At 39.5% G+C, this 12,043-nt stretch overlaps 1 protein-coding gene across 2 annotated transcripts; it reads right to left on the bottom strand.

The window, feature by feature from the left end:
* Positions 1-3,328: 3,328 nt before the first annotated feature.
* Positions 3,329-9,409, bottom strand: pitx2 (paired-like homeodomain 2). Of its 2 annotated transcripts, none has more exons than XM_085366122.1 (3): positions 9,364-9,409; positions 4,750-4,949; positions 3,329-3,904 (listed from the first exon to the last, which is right to left on the bottom strand). In XM_085366122.1, exons 1-3 carry the CDS (start codon positions 9,407-9,409, stop codon positions 3,347-3,349), a joined length of 804 nt encoding a protein of 267 aa, XP_085222248.1. In that variant the 3' UTR covers positions 3,329-3,346. The 2 variants fall into 2 exon arrangements, with proteins under 2 accessions (XP_085222248.1, XP_085222242.1); XM_085366116.1 differs by lacking the exon at positions 9,364-9,409 and adding an exon at positions 5,410-5,859.
* Between the last annotated feature and the right edge of the window lie 2,634 nt (positions 9,410-12,043).

Genomic DNA, 12,043 nt, shown 5'->3' with positions numbered 1-12,043 from the left:
TTATTTTTACTGCAAATAGCAGGAATTAGTGTCTTGATATGAACATTAATCCAGACACATTTTCAGTTGAAATATTATGCCATAAACGCCCCGTAGTTCCAAAAATATTATAAAAGTTGAAAAGCAAGCCTCGTTAGGGTGTAATTAAAAAAAAAAACATGCTGCACATTTCGACATAGCATGCAGCATTAGGCTGTTACCAAACCGTGTCATGTCTCCTGCAAACCCGTCGCTGTATGAATATTGAGAGCCTGTTAATTATTTAGATTGGCGCTGTAACGATACATGTTTGGATATTTGCACTTCTTCGCTTTTTATTTGAATTCCCAGTGGAGACGAGGTGAAAGCTGTCGACTAGCAGTGTCTCATCACGTTGGATTTTTTTTAATCAGATGGCGGAACAAATCTCGCATCAAGATGTACCGGTGTGTTTTAGGAGTCCTAAAAACGAGGCAAGAGAAGCAAGAACTTGCTATTTTTTATTTTTTTTATTTTTTTTTTACAGAGAAAAGGAATTGCTTACTAGATTAAATATGAACTACACGTTAATAGAGGTCATATATGTATGTTTCTGTGTTTCCCTGGCGTCATTAAGCGTAGTTATGTCCAGAACATTGTTTTCCGCTTTACACAGCCTTATTTTGATGCATAAATGATGCACTCCCTGAATTTAGAATCTTTATTTCACTTAAATATGAGCAGATTCAGTCACGATGCAAACAAAGGGTTTTTTAATGTAATCTTGCAGAAAATGTATAAAATAACACGTCAGAAAAAGCGCAGACAGCAGCTTAAAGTCACATATGTTGCATTCATTAAACTTTAATAAGCTCTTACCTTGCAGAGGCTCACAGAAGAGAAGAGGGAAGCACTCCTGAGCGCCGTGTCAGCCAAATGAACAATTTCCCACTCAAGCCTCTTCTCTTCAGGTCACCCTCTGTTCACATGTTGATTGTGTGGTTGTGTATTGAGGCTGCAGACTTGTGTATTCGCCTAGGCTTATCCCCTGTCAGCTGATTATTGCTCCGCGTTACCAACTCCATCAAAAGGTGACACTTGCAGCTTTTGAGAGGAAAATTTAATTGCGGAGGGTGTGGAGTTCAAGCCGCTGGACGGCCACTTCAACTCAAAATGTAAAAATAGAAGAACACTTATCTCGTGTTTGTTATTTGGCGCTTTTGCAAAAACACCCCAAATTTGGACCGTGATTGATTTTTCCTCATAATAGTTAACACCCTCTCATAAAAGATGACTTCATCCAACTTGACATTACGCTTTTTCAACCTACATTTCTTTTGTTCTTTTAACACACTGTTTAATTTTTATTGTGAAACAGTGTCATATCGGCCCATTTATATAATGATTTTTTAAATACTGCTATCAATTTTTATGGGCGACACTAGGAATAAATACAGGCTGCCCGGACTCGGATAATTTATTTGGCTTGTTGTGTGTGGAAGTGTCGCGGTGTTTCCTCCCCGGTGTCTCCGCTCTGGTTGCAGCCATGAAGTTGCACACATCCCCCGCCTCCTCCAGGCAGCACCGGCCCACATACCTCTGTATCTTTGTGTGCTCTTGTTTGCTTAAGCTTGCGAATCACGGTTTGTTTTGCTTCGTCGCGTTTGCACAACGGAAAGCATACCTCAAAAAAGCGCAATGTTACAAAAGCAAATACTAGAAAGGCAAATATATACACGTATAAATCAGGTGGGATGCACAATTAGAAAGGATTAGTTATGGGGGCAGAAAAAAAGATGTGAGGCTGGATTTAGAATATGTAACTCTAAACATGATTTTGTTAAACATTGCTGATTGATAAGTTACTAGGTGATAAATTCAAACATATCGTAAAATCCATATTAAAGAATGATGTGAATCAGATCGCGGGCTGTACTTCAAGTTTTCTAATAAGCCACTTCAGAAAACTACCGTCTCTTCTGAGATCAAAGACGGGGAGCAAAAAACATCCTCTAATGGACTGTTATCATTGTTGTGTGGTCCAATGCCTTTTTGTGGATTCCCGTGTTATTTCAAGCACCAGTGACCAGCCGAAGCTCTTGGCTGGGCAGGCAGACATGTATTCAGCAGTTAATCTGACGGAGCATCTCGGAGTTATGTGTATTGGAGCGGCCCATTGTTTTCCTCTATAGATTAGCCGCACAAGTACCTCACATAATCGAAAGGCTATAGACAGACTGTCATTGCTTTACACTCCACTATCAGACAACTAGCACAAAGATTCAATAAAAGTCCCCCAGCATGATGTTTTTGAACAATATATTTACTTCCATTAAATAAAACACAATAGTTTTTGAATGCTGGAAAAAAAACATAGTTCCGTACCAAATAGTATACACAGAGCAAAAACCAAATAATTTGTCGCAGGAACATTTTGATTTGAACTTTTTTTTTTTAATCCAGAATTGCTATTCTAAATCGATATTCACACAGACATTAATAATAAATTTATAATATGTTAGAAACACACAACTGGTGCGTTTTAGTATGTACATTCCCTTTTGTTTGCAAGCAAAACATGATTCCTTTTTAGAGATTTTTTTTCCACATGCGTTGATAAATTGAACCTGGAGAGGACGTGGGGTTATAGCGCATTCGCCTCGACAAACAGGAGATGATAATTCAAATATATATACAACCTTTTCAGTCAATAGGTACCGTCCAAAAATCCACCAGAAAACCCTTATGAGGAGTTGTGAAAAATAAAACAGGCCTTTTTTTCTTTTCTTTTTTTTCTCCGTTTATTTCTTTTTTTCTTTTCCACTGAGGCGCAGTGTGAAGCAGGCCTGAACTCATCAAAAGGGGAACAAACCTAAGAAGTCCCATTTCAGTTTGACTCCGACCTGTAGTTGAGCTTGTTTCAGTGGTTCAGTCTTCTAGTGCCCTTTTTGAAAAATGAAAAAGTACTTGTAGTAGTCTCTTGTTCCTGTGGCCGGCTGTTTGTGATTACCCTCACACTGCAAAAAATGACCACCATAGCAAGCTATCTGGGATTGTAATCACCCTCAAATCACATTTGCCCCTTCAAAAGAAAGAAAATGAATGTGATGCGATGGGATAATCCCACATGTTTCCTATAAGATTTTAGATTTTTACCGGAGCAAGTGGCAGTGTATTAAGGAAAAGGGTCGGAATACTGCAAGTAACATTCCAACTGGCAAAGATCGCCAAAAAATTAAAAAACAAAATCTTGATACACGCAAAAAAGTCTATAACAATCGCACCACCAGAGATGCCCACTGTCTTTAGAGAAAAATGTAACTGTAAGCGTCCCTACTAGCCTCTTATATCTTGCTAAGATGATTATTTTTTGCAGTGCAGGTAGGTATTAGACTGGCCTGTCCACGGCATATTGGCAAGCACTCAGATTAGCGGCCGGATTCTGCACACTGGCGTATCCAAAACTCGAGTGCTGCTTGGCTTTCAGTCTCAGGCTGGCCAGGCTGGAGTTACAAGTGTCCCTGTACACATAAGGAGGGGTCGGAGGGGCGTAGGGACACGCCGGCGTGGGCACCCCCGAGTTGAGAGACGGGTTACTGAGGTTATTCAAGTTATTGAGGCTGTTGAGACTGGAGCCCGGTACGCCGGTGACCGCCGATGGCACCATGCTGGAAGTCATAGAGGATATGGAGTTGGGCGGTGAGAACATGGTTTGCGAGGATAAGGGGTTGACATTCATGGAGTTGAAGAAGGGGAAGCTTTTTGTGGATAAAGAGGCAGATGTGAGGCCCTTGGCAGCCCAGTTGTTGTATGTGTAGCTAGGGTACATGTCATCGTAGGGCTGCATGAGTCCATTGAACTGCGGCCCGAAGCCGTTTTTGCAAAGCTCTGCTTGCTGGTTTCTTTCCCTCTTCCTCCACTTGGCTCGCCGATTCTTGAACCACACCTAGAGCAAATGAAATGCAGAGGTTTAGACATAGTATATTGTTAGGCAACAGTATCGTTATCAGTATGATATATTTATATGGCTCCGTGATAATATGTGAGCTTTACAAGTTAATAAAATTAATTTAATTTGTAATTGTTCAAATAAAATGACTCCCGTCTCCTACTGTTTTAACACTTCATTAAAACTGTAAAAACTCCGTGTTTATCTGAGCAGAATACACACTGCGGTCTCTCTGCATTATCTTAATGCGCAGAGGATGTGTATTCCTCTGCATGCTTCCATAAACACGCTGACCTTAATCACACAAGCACAGGGCGACAATCGCAAAATACAAGCTTTGCACCTCTTTCACACGAACAGCAGAACACGACTGGTATCTGTCACCGACTAATGTCGAGCCCCTCAACTGCTAACAACATTGTAAGTGTTTAATTACACTTCATTTGGAAACGGGGATGAGTCATTTTTGGGCTCTTTTAAATAAAATTATGCGCCAGATTAAAATATGCCGAGAACTGTGACTTGTGCTAAAACTGATTATTTTTTCATTGTGTACAAGGGGTTCAAATTCCATTTGGCTTAATATAAACATATAGCCTAACGCTCTAATTAAATTGAGTTTTCACCAGAAGTATATTTAAACAAGACTCCGGTTATTTGTTTTTCATTTTAAAATTATGTTGTACATTATTTAAATCAAATTCCAATCGTGCGTAAAATTTTCAGTGCGTGCGTAATTATGTTAAAGTATCGGATATTTATGGGACAACCGGAAAATTGGCGCAAATTACTTGAATTTATACACACTAGTTGCTTTTGTTTACACCCAAGGGAATACTCACCCTGACTCGGGCCTCCGTAAGGTTGGTCCACACGGCTATCTCCTCCCTTGTGCTCATGTCCGGATAGCGATTCCGCTGGAAAGTGGCCTCCAGCTCCTGCAGCTGCTGGCTGGTGAAGTGAGTCCTCTGCCGCCGCTGTCGCTTCTTTTTGGAAGGGTCATCTGAAGAGTCTTCATTTTTATTTTGTATCTTCTCCTTTTCTGTGAAGAGGGAATGAAGTACTTAAGTCATCACCCAGATTATGGCCTGAACAATGCGAGGAGAAAAAAAAAACGATCCGAGGCTCCCGTGGGAACAGTATCACTTAAAGGATTTATAAAAATAAATCTTTTGTTTACTTCATGTTTTGGGTTCTGAATTTCCGTTGACTTCTAGGGTTTTAGTTAACCTTTTTTATTTAACGCAATTACTGAGAATATCAGAAAAAGTCGGGCCAATTTTAATTGGCAACACAAGCTGTTTTCATTTACATAACTGAAACTTTTTCACTCAGCGCCGCACACAGACAGATGATCTTTTAGTAAATGACAGCTGTAATCGCCTATTTGCATGCATGTAAAGCTCCCTTTACTTTGACTGATGAGAGCCATCTATTGTTTGAAATCAAGATGACATCTGCGGCGTCTTGCAGAGAACATCTGCACTCCGGGCGGTTCTTACCGACAGACTCCGGACTTGATGTGTCCGACACAGTGTGCACTTCTAACCGGTGTTTAGAGTCCACAGACCGCTGCAGTGGCTGCAAACTAGAGGCCATCGCCAGAGCCGTGTGGTGTGTGGAGGCAAGTTTATTCCCTGTTAGGTGATGATGGTCTATGTTTAATGGATCCCTCATAGAGTTCATCGGTAAAAGATCGCACAACCTTTAGTACTGGAAGGGTAGGCGGAAAGTCCGACTGCGGAATGTGCTCAGCTCTCCAAAAAACGCACAACCTCGCGGATCCTCTTGCGGTTGAGATAAAGCCTTCTTTGTGTTTAAATTGGAAAACGCTTTAAAATAGGCCATTGAGTTTTGCCATAGCATCGGTGAAAAACAGCGGCAACCTCGCCTGACTATCAGAGTGACAAGGACAGGTAGGTGATATTAGATCCAGAGGCATACACACACTACACCACTCACTGTTCATTTCAGCTGTTGCCTGAGCACTGTCTATCCAACTGCGCCTCTCTCCAGACCTCCACGTCACCATGTTGCGCCCGCCCATATTTTCTCTGACAGGCACATCCATGTGAATATGACGGCGTGCCCAACCAACCAGAGCTTGCAGAAACAAGATATGTCTGCCAGTGTGTTTATGCCGGCGCTGGCGCTTATTTCTTTCTTCCAAATAAAAGCATGTAAAGAGAGATGGGACGCACGGTGTACCCGCGGCGCTCCAAAACGCCGTTGCCCAGCAGCCCGAGACCAAATAAAAATGAAAATAACACAGTTTGGTCTCATTTTATGAGATGGGTCCAGTGGCCCAGTAAAACGATGTAGTTCTATTGATAACCAAGTTGAGCTTCAGGCTGGTAGGCTCTGTCAGTGCAGTTTACTCTGGGACTCCGTGTGAATAAAGCCAGCCACTGAGCGGATTGTTTTGAAACCACAAAAAAAAAAAAAAAAAAAAAAAAAAAAAAAAGCGCAGTGAATATCAAACACAAGCACCTCCTGGACCACAAAGAACCCGTGAAAGAACAAACAACAAATGTAACTAAGGACTGTGCCAACTTGACCCCAAATTGTCTGTGAGCACTTGTCAACTGATGCTAATTGCCAGGCGCGCGCATTACCTTAAAAAAGAGCACATGTGCACATTGTGCTTTCATATGGACACGAAAATGCTTAATTTTAAGTAGCATGTTTTAACTCAGTGCTAGTGCTCAAATTACATAAAGGTAACCGGCAACACACTGAATGTATGCATTTTGCGCCTTCAGTTTTATTGTGCATTTACATCACGGTCCAAAAACGTGACCAAGCTGACTTTAACTGGTTTGCTATTCCCTGAATCCCGTATCCATCCCACATCCATCCTGGAAAAGCATTTTCAGTCATACTAGTTTTCAAATGAGGCGACTCTCTTGACCTTCCCAGACTTGAGGTTCACATATTCATTAAATCAACTGACTGGAGCTTTGTACCACGCAGTCTCAGTTTGTTGATGACAGATTACTTTATCTGGGTGCTTAACTGGATCTCTCCTCACTTTGTGTTTGGAGTCCATAGCCGTTGTCAGCGAACCCCCCCCCCCCGAAGTGTTCTTTTTGGCAGAAAACCTAATAAGACTCTTAATTTGACTAATTATTTCTAATGGAGCACTTTTAAAGAGTTTGAGCTGATATGCGAGACATTTTTTTAAGATCTAATTCCTAAAAGATTGTGCCGCATTAAGGCAAAGCAAACATGTCTAATCAAACAAATGCGACTTTGATTTTCATAGGCGGGTAGAGAAACGTCAGCTGGGTAACAAACAGGTGGCTGAAGTGATGGAGCGACCATAAAGAGATAGGCAACATCCGCGCCAGTTAGTGCGATCAGGAGTGCAAGTGAAAACATACATCTAAATATAGAGACACTCTAGTCACATTTCATCATAATCATCATCAAGATCATCATCATCAAAATCACACTTCCACCCTCCACGTGGCCAGACTAAAGCCCATTCAGCCAGCACATTTGGGACTTGGCGCTGTTAAGAAGTTATTGGGCTAATCCCGTGAAAGCCCCTCATATATAAATACCAGCAGACCGTAGACTGCATGCAACACACACTCGCATACACTCAGACACACACTCACACGAACAGCCTCTAATGTAGAGCAATAAAACCTTGATCATAATTCAATTACAATCCATTAACATTAAACTGTAATGATGGTTTTATTTATCATTGCAATAACAAAACTTTATAAAGGGTAAAAACCAGTAAGCCAAATTTCATGTAGATCAACAACAACAACAACAACAACAACAATAATAATATTAATATTTATAATAATATGTATTACCTTTATATTGTTAAAAAATAGCAAATAAAATATTATTTAGTGCCTTATTTTCCGTTAAATAACGGACGGTCTGTTGCTCCTTTTTTCTTCCAGGCGCATTGTAATACTAAACTTGAAGTGGATTATCGGTTTCCTCTTCATTTCTACCTTCTGAATGCTTTATCTCTCTTCTGCGGATTACTGCGTGCAATAGGCCTCCACCATAGAGGGCCATTAATTAGCAATTCAGTCAATATAAGGGGAGACAACAAGGCTTTTTACATAGGATTAAGCAGACATCAGATTCCTCCATTAGGATATTCCTCCTCACGAATTGGCTTTCATTATACATGTAGTTTTCCCCGGAGTCAATCCAACAAGCACTGCATATATTATAGCAAAACAGTTGACGCTGGTGTGTCTATATTTGCCGGCATCTCTCTCGATCACCCATTTTGATTTTACTTATCTTATTACTCTTAATCAGTGGTGGTTCACGACGAGCAGCTAAGAAGCTACAATACGCGACCGTCACACATACCCAGCAATGTCGACTAAATGAAACACAATACGACTTATTGGTTATTCGTCAAAGACACTAACAAGACCTGATGTAATTTCCGTGTCACATGAGAGAATAATTAATAATCCCATCCTTTTGTCGTTCAGGATTGCAGCTTTAAATTAGTCTGATATCGGTTTTAAGGGATTTTGGAGACTACCATTTATATGAAAGGCTCTCAGCATATTACAGGAGAACTGACGATTAAAAAAATCCGTGAAAACTGCCTTCCTGTGTTAAATGTCATTAAAAGTAAAATTAACAATACGGTGTAATTTGTCATACATTAGCATATTTTTAAATTAACTAATTAACTTTGCTATGCGAAGCGGCCATCCTTTTCAAATCCCGGATGATCAGAGTTGTCTGTGCTCTCCTTTTTCTGCTCTGGTGCCGTGCTGATCCGCATTCGACCACCAGGTGTCCCTCTAACATAGCGAACCAACTCGGCTGTCTCACAACTTCTCCATATTGAGGAGTAAAAGGGCCGAAATACAGGCATATAAAAAAGGCTACACCAATATAATGAAATAAAAGAAAACATCAAAATACCACATATGCGCACAAAGCAACTTTTAAAACACGAATAAACAGATATGGGCGAAGCCGTGAAGATAAAATGTAGGAAATCAATGATATTTCTCTGAAAAATTAATCTGGTCTTCTGATCAGAAACGGCACAAACGAAGAAGTTGGGCTCGCTGGTAAACCTGTTGCCTAACATGTAAATATCTGTTTGTTAATATTGACATGTAAGTATCAATATAATCTGTGGTACTTCCAAAAAAGTGCATTAATAATTGTATATTATTGTGTTTTACGTTTTAAGATTTTGGGGACATTTAAGATATCTAAACGTTGACAAATATAAAAAATATTCACCTTTTTCATATTGTTACTAGGTTTGTAAAGCATTTTCTTAAGATTTGGAAAGTAACACACTCTTTTTCGTTATGTCACTAAATGATTTTCTTTTAATTTAGGTGAAGTGAAAAATTGTATCAACCTGTGTAAACTAATACACATTTTTGCAAAAGCTTTTTATTTCTATTAGAATGAGAACATTTGAAATTGTTACTCACCTATTTGTGCGCAGGTGGTGACCAGTTTACGGCAATGGGAGTCCATTCTGATAATTCAAAGAAACAGCTTCTGTAAAAAGAAACAAAAAAGCCACAATTGGCCACAATTTGAGACTGCGAAAAAGTCCTCTGAGTCGTTTATTATCATCAAACTCTAACTGTGCAGTCAATAATTCGGGAGCCTACGTGAGGACTTTGATGTGGTCAAGGGGCAATCCTTTGATTGTAACAAGAAAGAAAAAGAAAAAGAATTCCTTTTGAAAACTCTTATTTTTGAGTGAATGGCAAATGATGATAATGGGACAAACATAAAAGCAAAAATATATAAGAGCATGGTGGGATTTCAGCGGCGGTGCATGATGATGACACTATTGCAAAATGTGGATCTTGATGAGATTTTTAAATTTTTATTTTTTAAATTTTTTTTTTTTAGTTTGAATGTGCCATTTTTGAAAGAATTTTGAGTTTAACTTCCGGTGTGCACGAAACAAGGAATATATCGCAATAATCAAGTGAATAATCTCTTAGTTTTGAAGGTATTTTTTTTACTTAATTCTGATAAATTACAGTTCAAAACTCATCGTGATTTTACGTTATGTGTTTTTTTCTTATTTTTGCACGGTGTGGAAAACCCTTCATGTGTTTTGCTCGAGCCGGATTCTGTGTTTTGGTGCTGCCTGGTGCAGTTGGGAGTGGAGTGATTCCGTAGTAAAATCATGGGATTAGAGTCTGATTGAGATGTCTGTCGGTGGGATATTACAAAATTCATTATCGCAGCCCTCATACTACCTCGATATGAAGTTACACAGATGGGATTTTATTAGTCCAGGCTCACAATGTTTGCTTATGATAATTCAAGTCGGGGGAAATTTGCATCCAGTCATGCTGTTAACCATTTTCCTCAGTTCTTCTCTTCACCTGCTCTACATCATCTGCGAGTTTTTTTCTTTCTCTTTTTTTCACCCTTTAATTCAAAAGATGCAGATATTGGAGGTTAAGTTTTACATGCTGTGTACCTGCACAACCGTTCTTCGCATCCCTCCTCTATATCCCCGCTGCAAAATGAAATAGTGGGGGTCACGCTGTAAGGTGTAAGGTTATTGCATGCGGCTCGGTGTTACCTAATCAGTGAAATTTAATGAGAGGTTCGTCCAATATTTCAGTCTGTCGTGCTGCTCCACAGTCTCTGAAGTTACACACATTTTTTTTTTTTTAATTTATTGTTATTAATTTTGTTTTATTGTGTGAAAATTTAACTGCAATTTCAGCTTTGAATTAACGACTTGAGCATTTTTTTTTCTTTTGTTGTCTGTATTTTGTTCAGGACGCTTCAGATTTCGAAGAGTGCCTTTTCCTTTAAAGTTAGAGAGGAAAAGCATTTTTGTTTTAAATCGGAAGTTGCTCATTTAAGACGAACATCACCTTAGTATGATCTTTAAACTGCCTCATTCATTAAGTCAAATTTGAAAAGACATATGTGGGCAACTGTAATAATAATAATAATAATAATAATAATAATAATAATAATAATAATAATAATAATAATAATAATAATGCAAAATATTTCTAACGGCAATTGAACCTGACAACACGTATTTATTTAGATTTTGCAGCAGTTACCCCATAGGAGCGGTTTTAAAATAGTATGAGTATTATGATAACTTATATTAATCTCGTTCATCCATTCATTCTCACTTCATGGACTCTCTCTTCTTTCATCATCAACAGTTGATATGAATCAGTGACTCACATGGCATCAGGCCCAGTGCAGACAGCAAACTGGCATTGCCTCTCACTGGCTTTACTTCTGAAATTAACACAGTAGGCTAGAGCATGAGACTGCAGCCTTTACCGGGAGATGAATCGACTAACCTCCACCATATGGTCCTGTATTAATTAAAGGCGTGAGACCGTGAACGTCGCCTCTTTTACCCCCGTTACTTCTTTCTCTCAGTTTCGAAAACAGACTCGGAGGAGGGTGAATGACATCTAAACTCTTTTTGGACACTTTCTGTTAAAATTGTTATTTGCAGCTTGATTATTTCTTAGTTTCCACACTGTTTGTCAGCTTTTTTACTCACAGTTTATTCATTATCTTTGAAAATGCATTTTCAGCTCTGGTCTGAAGCTAAAAATCAAAATAAAACGTATAATTCTGAAATCAGCTTTAATGGCTTATGTGATATATTTTATTACAACCCTCGCCGGCTGAACATTGATTTATCTCGCTCTTCTCCTTTTTTTTTATTTCCCCACACTCCATCACTTCTAACGATACATCATTATCATCCACTGACCTGTAAGGCAAACTCTGCCCTCACATCACTTCATGCTCCTTTATATTGCAACCATGGCTTTTAAATTTACATCGGAAAGGCACAGAGCGCACAAAGCGCGAGGTGGAACAAATTCCTTCACTCGCATTAACTCACATCTCACTTTTTTAAGCGCCTCCACTCTTCTACTGTACTTACCAGTTGTAGACACCGGTGGGGAGGTTGCTTTTCCCGGCCGTCGGCGTTTTATTCTACAGAGATGAGATAAATTCCACCGTCCAAACGCACTGAGACACCAGTAGTTCTGTCTACAGCGACAAACCGAGCAACTTCAAGATCCAGTAGCACTGAAGTTTACGTTTCTGTCCGGGGAAAACCAGAGCGTAGCATGTGCTCTCCCACTA

The sequence above is a fragment of the Diplotaxodon limnothrissa genome, linkage group LG2, assembly GCF_057381915.1.
Source record: "Diplotaxodon limnothrissa isolate DT_005_m linkage group LG2, D_limnothrissa_male_GT1.1, whole genome shotgun sequence".
Taxonomy (NCBI): Eukaryota; Metazoa; Chordata; class Actinopteri; order Cichliformes; family Cichlidae; genus Diplotaxodon; species Diplotaxodon limnothrissa.
Note: the sequence above shows the minus strand (reverse complement) of the source record. Positions and strands in the feature narration are given on the sequence as shown.